Source organism: Poecilia formosa, unplaced genomic scaffold, assembly GCF_000485575.1.
Source record: "Poecilia formosa unplaced genomic scaffold, Poecilia_formosa-5.1.2 Scaffold46, whole genome shotgun sequence".
In the NCBI taxonomy this organism is placed as follows: Eukaryota; Metazoa; Chordata; class Actinopteri; order Cyprinodontiformes; family Poeciliidae; genus Poecilia; species Poecilia formosa.
In genome coordinates, this window is record NW_006799985.1 from 2,617,455 (window position 1) to 2,637,269 (window position 19,815).

Consider the following 19,815-nt stretch of genomic DNA (forward strand, 5'->3'; position numbering starts at 1 on the left):
CTACGATGCACCTTAGTGCTGAAAATAAGGGTTTGTGCTTTCTTCTTCTCAGCCCAGCCTGTCACCTTGCCAGTGGCCTTTTGTGCTGACAAAATGTTATTTTTTTCTCTTAACTAGGTGAAGGGCATTTAAGTCATGTAGGATTATCTTTGATAGGTATTAGTAAGAATATGTAGGCCTTGTGGATTACAAATGCCAGGTACAGCATCAAGCCACTTTATATAATACATTTGCAACAGCCTTGCCTTCAGGCATCCTGCCTACTTAGTGTCAAGCCTTCAAAGCTCCTTATGACAAGGGCCAAAAAGATAGTTCAGACTGGGGTCCGGGATTATCTCACACAAATCTTTGCTATTATATTGTATAAGCCAAGGACTCTGCATGCCAAGTTATTGGATTGGCTGTGTTCCCAGAAAACACACAACATCAGAGACACAGGAGGAGAACGTGACAGGCAGAGGAATAACGGAAACATAATGTGTGTACGGAAAGGAAGTAGAAACTATAATGTGGCTGCCAATGCTGTACGGGTTTACTCTACATCTTCTATCACCAAGCCTCTCTCACCACAAGCTTCTGCTTCCTTTAATTTAGTACTTGCAGTGCCTGTTTTTACAGCAAAACAGAGCTTAGATCCAAAAAGAACTAACAATGTGTGCTTTATTTTTCATTTCATAGATAGTATTACTGGCTTAGCTCTTCTTTGCTTAGCTGTGTTTCACCCTTAGATAAAACCAGTAATTGAGCAACTGCTGCCATTAGCTCTGTGAACTTTTCTGTGAGTGAAGTTTTTTTTTTTTCCCCTCCTCACAGAAAGCACTCCTGAACCACTGCTTCTGTGTTTTTTTTTTGTGTTTTCTATTCTTTCAACCTGCAGCTAGTTGTTGCAGATATACAGTTTTAACGATTTATTTAAATACACTATGCAAAAAATATACGCAACGTTTGATTTCATATTTTCTGACGTTAAATCAGTCTCAAATTGTAACAATCTCAATAAATAAAAAACTGTATAATTGACAAAATTGATGACATAACTTTTGGTAATCCTAAAAGTTTCCAGACACTAAGGCGTACTTCACTTCGTAGATTTTCACACTTACTCAAAGAATACTCAAAGCGGACATCCGGCAGACAGGTGTGCGCAACGGTCAAAGTTTTCGATATATGTCAAAATGCTCCAACTCGATCACGCAATAACTTTGGTGAAATTGTATGCACTGTAGACAAGGATCCTACACTGCATGGGATGAAGGGCTAGGACTTCTCTGCCACCAATAAAATGTCTTGAACATTCCTCCTGCTGCGGCTTTAATTGTTTAAAATTTAGAAGTGTGACCAGCTCAGACTGAATAACTTAATTCCTTCTTCCTCTGCTACTGCCAAATAGCAAAGTAAAACAACACAGAAAACCACTGTCATTATTCACAACTCCTTCTGTATGCTGATTGGCCCGGATGAAATTCATCCAGAAAAATCCAGCTTAATTGGACAGAGCACTGAAGAAATTCAAAGTTGCATTTGGCTGCATTATTTTAAAACTTAGATTCAACTGTAATGTATGTAAGTCAATTAGATGTATGATTGGAGAGTACTGATTTGACCTGAATTTATATCTCTTGATGAGTTAGTTCCATCTCTTGAAATGACATTTCTTATAGCTTAATGCTAAATAAATAAACTAATCTGAAACTAACTGAATTAAAAGAACAACAGCAACAGCTAAAATTCTTGAAGAAATATATAAAGGTATAACTTATGCAAATCATCCAATCAACAAATGTTTCCCAGCAGTCACGAGATATGGACAAGACTCCCCTGACTGAGCATGACTTGTGCCAGGTGATGTTAAATGTTGGTGCATACCTGAGGACGGTGTCATAGGAGTAGCCACCAGGCCATTGACATTGAAAGCTGCCATTTGCTGCATTTGCGCGGCAGCAATGGCTGCCATGGGGTTCAGGTAGGACCCTTGTGTTGCTGCCATCAGGGCTGCTTGCTGTTGCATCATCTGCTGTAGGATTAAAGAGCAGTAGGGGGAGAGGCGAGTGGTGAGAGGGATGAAGGGAAGGACAGAAAAGAAAAGGAGGGTGAAATCGCTGCAGGATCAGAGCATGTTTACTCTCACATATCTGTTTGCTTGGCCCATGCCTTGTTCTTGAACAGAACGATCTGTTTTGCCTTGCAGCTTTGCTTGCTGGCTACTCTAAGGCCATTCTGGTTTTCTGCTCATTACATGGAAGGAAGATAAAAGTTATGTAAAGTGATAGAGATGCTGAATTCTATGTATATCCATATGATTGCAATGTATATGGGAAAAAAAAAGAGGGGGGTGGTTGCAGCCGCAGAGTTTGAGAGATAGTGTGCGAGTGGGCGATTCTCACCTGTCAGCATGAGTTGTTAGCTACTGTGTGAGTGTAAAATCTCACAGACTCCTAACTCAGGCTGTGACTTTCATGTGTGAATATGAAATAGGGGTGGGCTGGGCTGACAGAAAAGGGCGTAAGGGGTGATCGGGTCTCTTCTCTGTAATAAAATGCACCTCTTCTTGAGCAGAAAAGTGTATCTAAAAGAGGCAGGCTGAAGTTAGCAGTTTAAATTCTCCAACAGTTCAGTAAACACAGGAATGTGAAAGATGAATTTAAATTGAACAGTATACGCAGCATTGGTTTGCAATCATGACACATGTAATTTAAAATACAGAGAAAAAATACGTCAAACTCATTAGGTAAAGAAAGTGGGAAAATAAATCAACGTAAAAGTAAACACTTCATTTTTTTTTTTCTTTTTACTTTCGAAGTTAAAGAAATCTTGAAATCTTTTAACATCCTATGAAACGGTTCATAGGGAGTGTCACATGCCTAGTGGGAAAGAGGATGATTTCAAAACTCAGATCAACAACATTTTTTTGTCTTTCTTTAAAGCTCACCGTCTCCTCTCCCGCTGGGCTGAGACTTACAGCATGAGAGTAGGCGCCATAGGCCCCAAACTGGATGGTCATGGGACTGAAGATGCCGAGCTGGCCCGCCATCTGGTGCATTCTGCGCAGGGTCCTCTCCTTATCAGTGTCTGCAAATTTGACCACCAGGCTGGACGAGGCACCCTGTGGGCACACATTCAGTTTACAAGGTTAATGAAATATGTAACCAAGGCTTTTAAGACTATCATATTAAAAATGTGTATCACTTCAATTCATTCAAATGGCACAGTGTCTTGCAAAAGTACCCAACGACATTGAATGAGTTTCAGATTTTGTCATGTCGAAGCAACAAACTTCATGGTATTTTATTGAGATTTATTCAATAGACCAACACAAAGCAATGGAAGAAAAATAGCAGAGCTTTTATGGATAAAAGTCAGAAATGTGTTGTGTGCATTCAATGCTGTTTAGTCTGAAATTCAACGTATGGCCATCAGAATGGTCCAAATAGTAAATAGAGTTCACCTGTGTATTGAGATGCATATCTTCAATAAAACACACATTTTACTGTGGATAATGACAATTTCTTACCCACTTTTGCCAGCATCTTGTAGTGGGGTTGATATAACATTTTTTGGACCACAGAGCCTGAGCTGTATTATTGTGAAATTGGTTCTACAATCTCTCATTTCAGAGGTACACCAGTGCAAATACACACTACATCATTGACTAATTGGGTTATTTCTGAAAGTAATTTGCTTTTAATGTGTGTCAAATTAAAGACAAACACATTCAGAATACTTTTCAAAGGTTGATTTGCAAAACAAATGTCAAAACTGCATATAAGTTCCCTTTCACTTGTTTTAGTTGTTTTATTGATCTGTCACATGAAATCATAAATTGAACATTTAAAGGAGTATGAATACTTTCACAAGGTATTTTATGTCTAATGAATGTAATAAATACTAACGTTGGCCATCTTCAGAAAGCTAATATCAGTTTTGCAGGTAGTATTAATTAGGATGATTAGCTAGAAATCTATTTTCTCTACTTCAAACTTAATGAAGTACATGTTATCATATTTAAAGTGTTTTTCTGCATCCGAAAGTTAGTAAATACATGAATATACTCAAGATTGACAAAGCATAGGTGATTTAAAGGAAAAGTGGTGCATTGCATTATAAAGTGTAAATCTCATTTTTCATTAGCTGACAGCTGGGATAGGCATCTCTCATTTGATTTGCAGTTTACGTTATAGTCTAGCTTTAAGATCTAATATATCTTTAAACCAAAGGGACAAAGGGAAATGAATATGCACCTTGTATTTGTGTAGTCACTTAGCTGTCATCTTTCATCGGAAGAGAACAGTGAGTGCTCTTTGCTTTTGTGAACTTTCCAACTCCACTGTATACACTGGGAGTGAACTGTGATCCTAACCAGATCCCACAGGAGTGCCAGTCCCCCACTGGTAAAGCTTCACTGAATATAGTATCGGGTAATTAGGTCTGACAAAAGCCTTCGGCATGTAGAGGGCGAAGTATTGACTAATGGCTCTTCCTTATGGCAGATATAGTTCCGTATTGATGTCCGTGCTCCTGAGTTTGCATCCAATTAAATCATTTGAAAGACACAGACCAGAATCAGTTGCTCATTTGGACAAAGTGGGGGGAAGTGAGTCTACGTGTGAGTGAAAGACAGATATAGAAGGAACAAGAGAGGATGATGAGGCTACCAGGCACAAAAAGCAGCTACAGACACTGTCAAGAGGACCAGGCTTCTATTTAATTACAGGCAATGCATGCTGGGAAAGAGCATGGAGTACCACCAGGACAGAAGGACAGAAACAGCTAGGGGGGCAGTGAGGATATGATTAGTAAGATCATAAAAGCAAAGGCACTGTAAGAGGAGAGGACCCCATAATCACAAGTCTGATTCACAAAAAAAGAAGAAGAAAAAAAGCCTCATCCTGACAAGGTCAGAGCAAATGCTCGTTTTGATTAAAATTTCAGTATTTTTTGATGCTTGGAAATTAAAAATGTCAGACAACTGCAGGGTACATAGGAATGGACAGAAGACAACTTTTATGGAGTACACCTGTTTCTTTTGCAGAATACAAGCACTAAAGCGCAAAGAGACCAAACTGATGGAAGTCCATTAGTAAATTCTTAAAATAAAAGTTTGTTTAGACAAAATGTTACAGGTACACTAAACAGTATCTAATTTGATGGTTAAGCTTTAATACTTCAAGATGTTACTGCTTTATTATTATTACTAATGTCATGGTATTTTAAAAATCATGTCATTTTTGCATCTTTTGTTAATAACAAGTCAAAACCTGACCTTGCATGCATACACACACCCTGCAAACATACATCCCCACGCATTGATTTTTCACAGTTCTCTGATAAAAGTGATTTGTTTACATCATAACCCTCCATGCACCACATTTCCAGCTGTCATAATCTAATAAATTCTGCATGAAAGTGATAAATATGCATATGCTAATGTAGAAAACCAACTCTTGTTGAGAGTTTTTGCAAGTTACCCAAACTAAGTCTCACGAACAGTCGTTCAGCACTACAGAGGGAATGTTTTGGCTGCAGATAACTATGAAGAAGAGTCGGGAATGATGGAAAGCATCAGCAGAGACCCCCAGGACAGCACATCTCAGATGGGAACATATCAGAGCCAGCCAGCACCCCACCTCAGGCCAGAGGAGACCCATCTGCTGCTTCTCCCTTGGTGCCATTTTAATTAGTTAAATCAATACTTGAATATGGCAGTGTTAACGGCACTGGTTTTCCCCTTCTAATTTCATTTCATTCCACCTCCTGACCTTTTTTTTTCTATGCTTTCTCAGCTTTGTGGTGTGGTTTAAGGAACTGGACAGTGAGATTTAATGAGGTTGGCAGTGTGCAAACATCTTCCTGCAGCGTTGTTGCTCAAGCCTGCCCACAGCACAGAGGCGTGGCATTTAAATTCACTCATTCTTTGCCTTGTGTATCTGTGTATTCTTATATTCTTTTAATACCTCATGAAGAATGCATTATGAGTATTGTGACAGTGAAAGCCTGAGGCTGTCTGTAGTCACTGCACCGTGACTCCAGATGAAGAAAGTCTGGCTGAGCCTGCTTCCTTCCAACAGAGAGCTCTGTCTCAGCACTGAAACAGACCCGCTCTGAATGTTTTTTGGCAAATATTCTAAACTGGTACAATCGTCTCTGCAGATTTTACCCTTTTCACCTCAACTACGACAAAAAAGATCTCACATATAAGGACTACAAACTAGACTTAAGGTGAAATCAGACCAGCATGATACAAACAATTTTGCTATAAGGTCAGCAACCTTTTCAGAGCAAATTTGACCTTGCTTCTTAGAAAATAGAAGTTTGATGTTTCATCAAACCACACTCGAGAATCGTAAAAATTTGTCCTTTTTTATTGCACTGTATAAAAAAAAACACAATGCTGATATTAAAATAATTCCTGACCGAAGTAATTGACCACGGCGTAGAGCCCAAAGTGCCACATGCGGTCCCGAGTCACAGGTTGCAGAACCTTGTAAAAGATCAAACGTTCCAAACCACTTAAAGAAAAAGAAGTGCGTGGCCAGGTAATGAAGGAACAGGTGCTGTCAAACAAGCAATGGATACAAACCAGCCGCTCCTCGCTGGCTGCAGAAAATCATGAGCTGACAAACAAACAGAATAATAACCTCCCGCAGCATGACTCCAATACCTGGAGAGAAAATGAATTCTCCAAATTTGATAAGGGCCAACAGGGAGCCATCACTTTTGACAGGTACAACTAAGGAATTTGTCACAGGTTCAAAAACTAATCAAATTTTTTGAACAACACACTTGACTTCGGAAAATCTCCTATATTGGATTTTGTATAGGGGACATAATGCGCAGAAGGGGAAAATGCACAATGGTAATTGAGGGATTAGAACTCAACTGCAGCGGAGAAATGGGATAATGCTTTTATCTCTGCATTACTGTGATAGAAAGACACTGTGGTGAAGTGTCTAAAAACAGGTAAACTGACACTTTTTTTCTGTCCTTCTCAGAGGCTTACAATACCAATAACAAGCTGGGCCAATGAAGGGAAATGAATACAAAAGCACAAAATATCACCTATTTACTTCGTCTCAGTGGCATTCAGTGTAAAATCTACAATTAAATAACTAGTAAGACCTCGACACTCGTCTGCTTTTTACAGATCTAAGAACCTAAATTCATCAACTGAGATGAAAAAAATAATTGAACACACTATAACAAGTTTGTTTGGTAATTAGCTAACCCCCCATGAGGGCCTCATATTCAGCTCTCTGACCCTCACTGCATCTCTAAAAGCCTCATGGGAAGAACATCTCTCATTAGCAGAGGGAAAGCTGACTTGGTCTGGATCTACTTTCTATATCCACGGCTACCACTGTGCAGGACAATGAGTCAGACCAAATATATCTCCGATACATCCCTCATTACACCACAACTCTACAACACACGAGCCAACACCAACAAACTCCTGAAGCCCTGTCAGCCACGCTGCAACACCGAACACGACAATGTGTGCAATTTGCTGGTTACTGCGTGCTTACCCCTGGGTTTGCCATTTTGAAGTTCTGCCACCTGTGTGTTCGCAGTCTTACAGCAATTTAACAGCTGAACTCATGAGAGGGCCTGCTCTGTGCTCAATCACCCTTTGGGTTACATTTCAAAGCACCTGAAACCCACAATAAACTTCAATTAAAGCTATGACCCAATCTATCAGTGTGTGCCCTATTGGTGACTGCCAGTGCCCTTAAGCTTCATTAAAGCTTTTCACGGAGGGCCACTGTGTTTCACTTGCAGCATTATTTATAGTATGTGTGTGAGCCAGGTAACACAGATGTTGCTGTGAGAACATTAAGAGGGAAAGAGAGACAGAGTGAGAGACAACTCTTTGTTCAAGGTTCATTCAGACCTCGCAGCTGGCACCAGGCGGTGTGCAGAGCAGCCCACTCTTCGAATCCTGCCTCCTGTTAGTCTGTTGTTGACGACATGTGGCAGTGATATTATCCAAATTAACTGCATCTCCCATTGCGTCCAAAGCTTTCGCTGGATACTAATGACCACCTTGCCAATTAATCTGAGTGAAAGTTGGATTTGGTGAGATGAAGATAACAGGTGCAAGGATAGATGGAGAGAGCTATGGATAATTTACTGTAGATTATTTATAAACTTTTGGCTGTCTCTTGATGCAGTGTAGGTCTGTTTGAGAATCCATATGTTAACTTCAACATTTTAGGTGACCCAGTGCTCTAAAATACTGTGTGTTAGCTACAATACAAGTTAAGAAATATAAAGTGGATGTGAGCCATGAGCATTCGCCAAATTCCTTGTGCAAGGCTGCAAAACGTGGCCTCTTATAAATTAGTAATGTAACTCTGCCAAATGCAATTCCAATTGCCTTCTAAGGATTAAGCCAACAAGTTTATTTGATGAAAAAAATTGTATTTAGACTTTGCTTAAATCTAAATGGAAAGACACCTGTCTTTAGATGAAGTTCTAGCAAAGTAACTTTTCCATGGCTATTAGTTCACTTTTTGACTGTACCACTTAAATGTTTCACTCTCTGTTTTAGTGTAATGCAAAGTGAGGCAGCATCAAAAAAGAGGTGAAAACTCCGGCACATCTGGCTCCAAGGACCCGATCTGGCTGCCAGGAAGCATCCGTAAATATTTATTTCGGGAACATCAGTGAAGTGTGTGGAGGAGCAAACGCTTGCCAGAAAAAGGGGATGCTCCTGTGTGTCCAGCTGTGTGCTGTAGTAACCAATGGACACTCAGCACTGGCAGAGAGGTGCTCAGTAAATTACGAAAATTATAAAAATTGATTTTTGCAGTCTTCATTAAGCAAAAGGAGAAAAAAAAAGTTTAACAAAGCAATACTTCCTGTGTAACATTAGGCTTATGATGTTTGTATATTTAACTGTATTAATGCATCAACTCTAGCACATTACCAAGGTTTGATCTGTTAACTATTTAATTGGAACTCTGGTGGTATGTTTAAAGGACAATGTGTTGCTTAAATAAAAATGCTCTACTTCCTAATTAAACAAATTCTTAATGCAACTTGGACTGTTTTTTATTTATGAATAGGGGGGTGAACACACCTACCCAGATGTTTTAATTTATTTTTCCAATTTTAAACTAGACGTCATATCTCTTCTACATTACAGTTATCTACAATTTTGTATTGGTCTATCACATGAAACCCCAATGAAATACAGTTCAGGTAGTTGATTTTAATGTGGTAATATGAGAACAAGTTCCCAAGTTCATACATAAAGGTTTGTTCAAAGTCAGTGGAGTTTCTCCACTTCCATGCAAACTCAACTTATGTTTACGAAGCAAATTCTGCTATTGTAACAATATGTTCTGAAAGACAAGAAAAAAAACAAAAATGGTTTCTCAGTAGGAATTTAGAATGAAGTTCATCTGAATACAAGCCAAAGTTATCTGTGGGTTAAATCTGGAATTGATTGCATTGATGAATAACTGTAGAATAACCAAAAGGTATTGAAGGGCTTATAAAGTGCAAATCTCCCTATTATCATCAGAGACCCAACACTATAATATCAAAACGCAGTTGAGGAAGCAAAGAGGCTTATTAATCTGACCTCATTTTGGAGATCCATCCTAACTCTAGGGTGCTTTTTAACATTATTGACTCCCTTGTTAACTCTCCCTGTAGTCTCTGTAATGGAGCCTCTGTACTTTTAAGTGTTTTAAATGTTTTAATATTCTTTAACAAAAAGTGGCCCCGTGACAGGGGCCATACTGTCACTGGTAGTAATTTGGCTTTGATGAGATGTCACCAAGACATTTTTACTATGTAGCTGAAAGAAGTTTTGACTTCTGTGAAGCCCTTAATCGTCTCTTCCTTTATTACAAACTATTCAGATGTATTTAATTATATATTTATTGCTGTATGCTGTGTGGTTGAAACTATTCCCAGAATGTGCAATAGAAGCCAATATATAAACCACAACAGTTTTAAAATGGGTAGACAGGTTGTGTGGGTTGGTATTAATGCAGAAGCAGCGAATAAGTTGTCAAGTTAAATACCTCCCAACAGGTGATAAGCATATATTTATTGTTAAGCATAAAATATTGCAGCCATCATGAAAAGTACAATGGCAAATCTGAACATCTTTATAAGATTGAGACTGTTTGTTATCCCAGCTTAACAGAACAAAATAAAGGATTTTATGCAATGTAGAGTTAAAATAACAGCAGGACTGCAGGATAAACTACCCCCTCAAAACACGTAAAGTGTTTGACACCAAAACCACTTTTCTAGAAAAGCAGAGAAACAACAAACTGATGAAATCCACTGAGTAGACAATGTGAGGCAAGCAACATTAAAAATGATAAAGAATATGAATTAAAGTTTTAATTTTTTATTATGATATTTTCTTTTTCTTTTTGTCTTAATTTTAACTTGTTTCTCTGACACTTCATTTCATTTCATTCTAAATATTAACACACTTTCTTGTAAATAACTAATGCATATCTGACAGCAGCAATTTAGAGTCATAGAGCTATGAGAAATGTTAGATTGGAGTTAAAATAAAAGAAATAAGCCATTGTCCTGGACCCTCTAACTAGCTATTTAGTTTAAAGTTTGTCAATATTAATATTGATAAATAATATTTTTCTGTTTATCCTCAAACTACATATTGTGTATTGTAAACCATGGTCACATAAACAGGTGAGCCATCCACACATAAACAAAGACGTCTGTAAATTTTACTCTTGACTTGCTGACAGCTAAAGAATGGGGAGATAACAGTCAGGTGATTAGGATAACATTATAGAGAAAATAAAGTGCACTTCAAGTTCTGCAAAATATAGTAAAAATTTAAAGTAGAAGTACATTATTTTCTTTTACCGCAACGTGCATTTTATACTTTCTGGAGCAGCTTAATGAACTCAACATCAAAAGTTGTGTCAGAGGCCCAACGATTTTTGGGTTTGTCACAGATCATTGCTGCAAAGACACTTGCAGGGAGAATATTTGAATGAAAAATTACTTTTGTTTTTGTAGCTCACATATTAGACCTGTGTTGTTCTTCACAAATATGCCTATTTTAGAAAAAAATATATATTCTCACCCATGGACTAATAGTTAGGGAGACCTGGGGTCTGGGACAATTGACCCAGATGTCGCCCATGTCAGCAGTTGTGCCAGCAGGTGTGCAGAGCTGCCCAATTCATCTGTTCCTGTATAGTTCATCCAATTGTAAAGAATTTAAAATGCCAAAGTGCCACAAAATCAGCAGCTTTACACTTAATACTTTACATGTAAGTATGTTGAGAAAAAAATAACACAAAATCAACAGAACATAATTTATGTAATTTAGTTCTACATAAGCATTTAAGCTCCGTCTTTGCCACTCTTAACAGTAAATAACTTTTAGTGGAAATGTCATTATCATGTCCCTCCAGTCTGAATTTAGCATGATTAACCAAAAAAAGCAATACAGCAAACAACATAAAGTAACAACAGCTACCCATTTTCAGCTGTTTTTCTCTCTCTCTTCCTCAGGTGTATTGTTTCCCCTCAGATATTCTTTGACTTTAGATTTTGTAATATTTACCTCTGTCCACTTTCAAAACCATTATTCAACTTGACTTGCAATTCTGTCATTCATCATTTAATTATATAACATCATCATAAACGTTTTGCCTTCTATTCTCTCCACCTGCTTCCTGTCACTGCTCAAATAAGTGAGAGTGGATAAGCGCTACATAGATCATTATGTGCTGCATTCACTTGCATGCAAAACACAAGATATCTACTACTTCACAGTTAGACTAAATGGCCATTTTTTAAGCATATTTATTCTTCTATTGATTAATAAAAACAAAAAAATCCTAGTCCTACTTTAACCATTACTTCACATTACATTAATAATTTTACAGTGTATTTTGTTTATTAGTTCTATATTCTGAAATGTCATGTTTTATAATTGTTTATGATTCTTAGAAAAGAATCCCATGTCATCATTAAATTTTGTATATTTTCAAGCAGATGCTTGAGGCTTATTTGCTGCTGGTAAGACACTGACTGCACAATTTCGCTGAACAGAATCCCACCTAAAATCCTTTCCTAAACAGCTAATTTCATCAATAATGAGTAGTAGAAAATGGGCATTTTTAAGCTTTTTAACAATTTTCTCTATTTTGTCCCCACAAATAAAACAAATCTCTGATATCAGAACTAATTGTCTGCCAAAAATCATTTCTGTCCTGCTAGCATTCCACAAAATCACCCCATGTCCTGGCTTTACAATCAAACTATGATTTGCTCAGTGACAACCAAATCACATTCAGAAATCCTTTTGTAGCATGCAGCACTCATCTCCCTTCAAGATTTTGATGTAAATGTTATTTTTTTGCCAGAAAATATCTTGGACCACAGGAGGAAAACAGATATAGGGCCTCCTGCTGTTTATTTTAAAGCACCAGATGCTGACTCTGGCAATAACACATTGGTAAAATGTGTTTGAATCTTGGCTCATGATGTGGTTTGAGTAACTATGGTGACCACAAATATGTGTGTGCAGAGGGTATTTGTTACACATTTGAATGTTTTTCTTGCCACAGTGTTTGACTTTCCAAAGGAATAGAAGGACAAAGATTCTATTGCATTTTGAAAATATGTATTCCACCTGCTGAGGGAGAGTGCAGGCAGAGGAAAATTTGCCCATTGCCAATTTGTTTTTGCATTGAATGGACTGTAGGCTTAGGTTTTTGGAAGTGCTATCCTCAGAACCACAGAGAAAACAATTAGCACAGACAGGTTGGTGACATTGCATTATCTGGGGAAAAAAGTGGAAGGTTTGTAATGCAGAGCCAGCACAGACTCTGGTACTTACAGGCATAGTTTGTCCACCATGCAAACTGTTGATGGCGGCTTGCGCTTCTGCGTGGCTCGAGAACTTGACAAAGGCACAGCCTGTACACACACAAAGAGATGGGCACGTCAGTAAAATGGCTTTGAATTGCATAGAGAAAACACTATTCATCACCACTGACTTTATGCTATCATTTGCTTTCCTGACTTGTTAACATATTCTATCATTTGTGTTTTGTGTTAAATCAGTGTTACTACAAAGAAGGCATTAGCTGCCTGGGACATTCTTCTTTCTGTCCATTTCTGTTTTGACCCCTGTCGGCTTTAAAACCTGAAGCCAGAGCATTTACTGTCTTAGCGTGTCTGTCATTATTTATCTGTTCAATATTTACAGAGTGGGATTTGTGCAAAGTCACTCATAAAACAGATTATGCAAAGGCATACTATTCAGATCTGCCTTTCTAATCGTCTCTCTCCTCACAGGGGAAAGAATTAGGTGAGTTTTATAGAGGATTCAAATCATCTTAAAGGTGTTGCTTAGCTGAGGCAGAAAAATACAACTGAACAGAAGTGGTTGACCACAAGGGACCAGGCTTTGAATAATTCTGGACTGTAGTTAGATGATATAAGTATATTTCAAGCTGATTATAGTCTTTGGTAAGACTGAATAAATATACATTGTGACAGCATGATTCAGAAGATGGATCTCAATAAATTAGAATGCCATTATAAAGGTTTCAGTAAATCAATTCAAAAAATTAAACACTCGGAAATTGCATATTCTTAGGGTTTACTTTTCTTACCTTGATGGTTTTGGCTTATAGTTAATATAAGATGTATCAGTACTTGGTTAAGTCTCCTTGTGCTTGACTTACAGCATCAGTGTGATTATCCTGTGGCAGTGCTGAGGTTTTTAAAAAGCCCAGGTGGGTTTAAAGGTGGACTTCAGCAAATTTACATCATTACTTCTGTCTTATGATCTTATTGAAATGCTACATAGATTTTGGACCAGTTCAGGTCAGACTAGTTTTCTGGCCTGTCAAGCAACCTTATACTATGGTCACTAAATCAGATATTGGTACTTTTGCCAGTGGTACTTTTGCCAAGACCAGCTGGAACATGAAATTAGCATCTCTATGTAGCCTGGCAGCAGAAGGAAGGATGAGGTGTTCTAAAATTTCCTGGAAGACAGCTGGGCTGGATTTGGGCTTTTGGACAAACACCAGGAAATGACATTTCATCACTGACTGACACTTCACCCTGGACCTCAAGCAAGTTGGATTCTCTACTTCTCTGCCCCTCCGGGCTCAGGGATCTTGAAAAAAAAAAAGAAATGTAAAATGGACTTTCAGCCAAAAAGAAGACTTTTGACAAAAAAAGAACAGTTCTTCCTTTTTCAAGTTAAGCAATCTGATATTTCTGGTTCATTAGTAGCTTAAAACATGGAATGCAGCTTATTGCTCATTTTCCAAACATGCCGGTGTGCAGTGACTCTTCGAGCTCTGATTCCCGCTGCAGTCAAGGCCTTAAGAACTTTTCATCAAACACCCAGACTCTTTTGTAGTAGAATTTCACTTTTTTAATTAAAGGACTAAAATATATTAGTTTTTGTTCATTTAATGTACAGAGATGCACCTGAATCTGGGAGAACACTAAAAACAACAGCAACTAGTGACTTGAAACACTGAGAAAATGAAATGTGTAAAATCAAAGTAAGTTTTGATTTTACTTACTTTGCATGAATTTAATTGGAGCCAGTGATCTAGAACCAAAGGCTTTCCCTGGGTTCAGCCCTTGTTTGATATAAAAATATCCATGCTTGCAAAATGTCAATATACATATTCAAATATATATTCTGCGTAGATGAAGGAGTTCAAATTTATTTTAGTTATTTTATTCTTAGGTATATTCAGGATTATCACTCTGAGATATTATATCATAGGGTCAGCATTTGATTTTCTAAACACCACAACAAATAATTAATTTTGTGTGAAAACACAAATGACATGCATTTATTGGTGAACGTTTTTAAATCACTGCATGTGGAAACATGGTGAGTGGTAAAGGCCATGTGTTTTCTACGCTGGGAAATGCCCTCAAAGCTGTAGAGATCTACAGAGGCAAACAGAAGAGTCAAAGAAGCCTTTGATTCTGTCACAGCACTCCAGCACCCTTTTTACTTCACTCGAACACCCCTCCGGGTAGAGGCAGGAAAGGTCTTCATTTGTCCAACTGAAATGCATCAGGCTACTGTGTACCATTTGACTTTAATGCTCTCTTTGAAGACCTTCTCCAACAAACACATTTAACCTTTGCAGCAGAGATAAAACATGGGGATTTGATTTAGCTAAAAAAAAATATATTTGATCCTTTAAAGGAAAAGTAACTTCGCTCTTGGTTTCTTTACAAGGCTACTATATATTGTGCTGATGTTCAAGTGATGCCAGCAACTGAGGCCAAACAGAACTGCCAGGCTTGGCTCACACAATAAATGGAATACCATGTTGAATGTATAATGTCCTCCAATTTCTCATCAAAAGACAGTGCCACAACTATGCATTTTCTGCTAAAATTTAAATAAATAAACAATGTTAGGGGACAAAGTGCACAATATTTCAAAAGATCTAGAAGTGCTCTGACCTCATAAATTATAGTGCACATTGAAGTTTTGGTATTTGGTGGTTCAGAGCGCGTTTGGGGGTGGGGGGAAGAAATTGTATTGCTTTCAAGTGAGAGAATCTGCGCTGCCTTTTGAATTCCCGGGGTAATAATATGTATGCATGAATTCCATCCCTCTGGATGGCTGACATTTATAACACAACTTAATTATAGACCTAAAAGCCATCTCTCTATTATTGCTGACAATTCAGAGCTCTATTCAACTCTGGCAGCAAGTGTTGCACTTTGAAAGTACTTTGAGGAGCAGCACCATAGAGAGATGGATGTTAAACTTCTCGGCCTTTTTACTGGGTGAAGAGGGGTGCTGAAAAGCCTCTGAGTAGCATAAATTTACATCAACAGGGACAAAGCCTCAGCCGTGGAACAGATAGCGCTGTCAATTTCAAGGTCTGTCTCACTCAAATTACGGGAACCTCATCCTGAGTGAGGCGGCTGGCAAAATAATTTGCCGTAACATCCGGTAATGATTGCGTGGGACTGTTGCACGGGCAGTGATAGAACTAGATACCTATGTATGCAATCTCTGTGCAATTGTGGCATTCGTAGCTAATACCGAGCTTTTACTCTCCTCGTTTCATAACAATGAAATTCGAAAAAGCAACAGTGCTCTAGTCAGTGATAACATCAACATACACTAAACCAGGGAAGACGCAGCACGTGAGGAAAGAAGAGAAGAGTCGAGGTGTGAGGTGCAGGAAGGTGAAAATGAGTGAAAGCACAAACAAGGAGGAAAACTAGTTCCTGTCTGACACCGCCGCATGGGCTTTATTTTAGTTTATATGCTGTCAATCAGCTTGAGGCATCTGAACAGACAAAGAGAAAGGGAGTGGGGGGGAAAGCAGGAGCAAGACGGCAAAAACAGAAACAAGCCACAAAGCAAAAAAGATGGCGGGCTGGATGGGCTAAAGAGAGCAACAGACCTGGGATCAGACAGTGAAATGAACAGATGCAGGCACCGATGCAGGTGTGCAATTTTGTATAATCATGCTTCGTCTAGAATTTACACTTCATCACCTCATGTGCCCTCCCCTCCCTCATTTTCAGAGGCTGTACCTACATAAATAAATCTAATTTAGGAGACAGAATAACAGGTGGAAATTCAGATCAGTGTCTTGAGAATCCACTGTTGTGCATAAATGTGTTTATTGGTGACGCTAACTTGTTTTCTAACTTTTAACTGAATGACACGGTTTTTCACATGACAAATTTGAAGTGAGCATAACTAACCTTGACATAAAAAGGAGTGAATGAATAAAACAATGTTTGAAACTTTTCGTAAAAAAACAGATGCAACATGAGAGCTTGTGTTAAGCACACAGGCAGTCTTGCATGTCCCTCCTCTTCTTTAAACTTAACCATGATGCCTTTGTCTATGTGTTAAATTTAACAATATAAGCAAAAGGCACATGTCCAAGTAATCCAACCTGAAAGATAATGTTCTGTTGTTCAGGTTTGCCGATTCTTGGTGGAAATTAGCTTGCAACTCTGGAAAAGCAAAGGAAAGGACTGAAGCAGCAGCTTAAAGTGTTCTGTCACTTTTCTCTTAAATCATTGTGAAGGTAAGCACTGCCAAAAGAACAGCACACATAGGTTTTTCTTTAGCTTACATGAGTGAAGACTTTGTCAACCGATGTGCATAAACAGATTTAGGACTTGATCAAAGAGAAACGCTAACAGTATTATTTAGAAGTAGACTGAATTGTAAAAGTGGTCTTAATAGACCATTTTCAGTGAAAAATTACGACCCTGCAATAAAGACGTGAATGAGAGCAGCTGTTATTTAATTCACCCACACTAAAAGTTTAAATGAGCAAAGAGAGGAAAAGTAATTAATCAGATGTAAATATTCTCATAGAGGCAAGGTCACAAATCAAGATGTTAATTGGTGAATGACATCATGGTATGCATATTTATTTTTAAGCTTCCTTTGAGACAAAATACTGAACGTTCAGTGATTTAGAACTAGTTCCTGCTGGAGTTATAAACTTAGCTACAGACATTTAGATGGACAAAGTCAATAGTCATCTTAACCTGGTTGAAATGAACTCGGAGCTAGTTCTTGCTCACTTGTGTGCTGTCAATGCCTCATCTGTTATGACAAGTAAAATGCTAAAAATGACACAGGATTTAATTTGTCCACTTGACTGTTCTGTAAATTTGTTTTCTGTATAATTTCAGGTGAGGCAGTGCTGAGTTGTGCCTCACACACACACACCGACAGATGCAGGCAGTTGGGGCATGCCCGATGTCTGACTTAATGATGCCAAAGTACATTTAATTACACATGAACTACACATTTTGACGCTCCAGTCTGTCTGATATATTCAAAGAATGTGTGTGATATATTCAGTCTCTCTGATCGGTAAAAAAAAAATAAACAGAAATAATGCACAGGGTGAGGCAGAAAATACCATGCTGCTCTTCTTCTACACATGAAAGGGATGAAAACATACACGACTCCTCCTTGGCTATTAGCGACACAGCCAGACTTTTACAAATGAAGGTGAACAAGGACGATTTTTACAACAGAGACACAAAGATATCCACAGAGAAGGATGGATTTTATATAGAAATAAAGATAAGGTCAGACATGATTTTAAATTTTAGTAAAAAAACAAACACTTGAGAGCTCAGCCAAAAAAAAAAAAAACATTTACATTTTTGAAAAATTAAATTTGACCTGATACAAAATACTCTTCTTTTGCAATTATATTGCTGAGCAGTATTGAATTGATTAAAGAATAACTGAAAGTTTTTAAATCGACTAAATGTTTTAATTAAGATCAAAATTGAAATATACTTTTTTTTTTATTATTTTGTATATTTGTACATTTGACTCCAGAGCAGTCAGTGCCTCACCAGTTAGGAGCCTTCCCACACATCTTTTTAAAGTTGAACTGGCAATAACACTAGATGGGAATGATTTTGTAGATGGGAGTTCAGATTTTGTCAGAATTGGGAATTCATCCTATATTTTAAAACTATCTTTAAACTACCTAACTACAATGTAGGCCACAGACACGAGCTCAAATTTGTCAAGAAGTGAGTGACAGCAGCAGAGCTCAGAAAAGGTGCTTTATTTACAGTAGGACAATATTGTCCAATAACAGTCTCTGGGGAGGGATGATGGGAGTGTGGGAAACAAACATGATTACACCTCTCCACTTTTCAGATAACATGAAGAGCAGGAAGAGAGGTGGTGCAGAGAAACAAGCTGCTACGCGAGTGTAAGCCCAGGATGAGACGAGCGACTGTGATCAAGAGACAACAAACGGAAAAGATGACGAATGAAATACCAAAAGAGGGAGAAAGGAGCAGGGGATGGGGCGAGAAAATGAAATGGAGAAAAACAATACAAACGAAAGAAAGTGGGGGAAAGAAGGTGTCGGAGTGTGGTGACAACGAGATATGATAGAAATGCAAGTGTGACGCATAAAAGGCAGAATATGAAAAAAAAAAAAAAAAACTGAGTAGCTGAAGGGGAGGATGAGTTATTCAGAGAGCATTGCAGACAATGATGATGAATGCAGCACAGGAAGACAATACCTCTGAAAATGCAAAGAACATAAAAAAAGATAAATAGATAGGGATTAAGAAAGATAAGCGAGGAAGAGAAAGAGGGGGAGGCGTGTGGGCTCTGACCCTTACTGGCCCCATCAGGCCCTCGAAGGACGGTGCACTCCTCAATCTGGCCGAAGGTCTCGAACAGCCGCCGGACATCGTCCTCGCTCTGTTGCTTGCCGAGCATTCCTACAAACAGCTTCCTGTCTTCTGGATTGGGAGAAGGGAAGGAGAAAGGGAAGGAGGGTGGATGGAAAAGAAGAGAAGAAAGAAATGCTAGAGCTGATGGCACCATTCTGCAGAGGCTTTTTTTTTTATCAGCAGTCTGCTGTGTTGTTGTTGCTGCTGCTGCTGCTGTTGTTGTTGTTGTTGATCTCACTGTTGTCGAGCGTTTCACTTCCCCTCCCAATCCCCCCAATCTATGCATGGGGGTGATTTATTCCTGCATCTACTAATCTATTCAAGTCTTATGTATTGATGTCTGATACAGACAAAGTTGGGAGAGCTGCGGATTCCTCCCAAAAGTGAGAAGGGTAATATTTTGCAGGAGCAGAAAAGCTCTTTGATTGTCGGTGAGGAAACATCCAACAACAACATGTACATTTTTATCACCCAAATAGTAAGCATTATAATAAACAACAGCAAACTTCATGTACAAGGTGAACAACAGATTTTTTTAAAGTCTGCCATGTTTTGGAGGTTGTTATGTAAAATAAAAGCTAACAGACATCTGTATGGCTTTCATACAAG

The 19,815-nt window shown here is 38.3% G+C and overlaps 1 protein-coding gene across 10 annotated transcripts in view; it reads right to left on the reverse strand.

Moving 5' to 3' along the window:
- Nucleotides 1–19,815, reverse strand: part of celf6 (CUGBP Elav-like family member 6) — a 154,533-nt gene that overhangs the window by 24,974 nt on the left and 109,744 nt on the right. For 4 of the 10 annotated variants that reach the window (XR_001662109.1, XM_016671528.1, XM_007552203.2 and 1 more), the window contains exons 4-7: nucleotides 19,147–19,275; nucleotides 12,848–12,927; nucleotides 2,930–3,103; nucleotides 1,867–2,014 (exon numbers count right to left, since the gene is read on the reverse strand). Coding sequence is in view for 9 of the 10 variants with exons in the window: in XM_016671528.1 (XP_016527014.1) it covers nucleotides 1,867–2,014; nucleotides 2,930–3,103; nucleotides 12,848–12,927; nucleotides 19,147–19,275 (531 nt within the window). In the remaining variant the exon portion in view is untranslated. The remainder of the gene's footprint in view (nucleotides 1–1,866; nucleotides 2,015–2,929; nucleotides 3,104–12,847; nucleotides 12,928–19,146; nucleotides 19,276–19,815) is intronic. The other 6 variants (XM_016671531.1, XM_016671530.1, XM_016671529.1 and 3 more) reach the window with 5 other exon arrangements.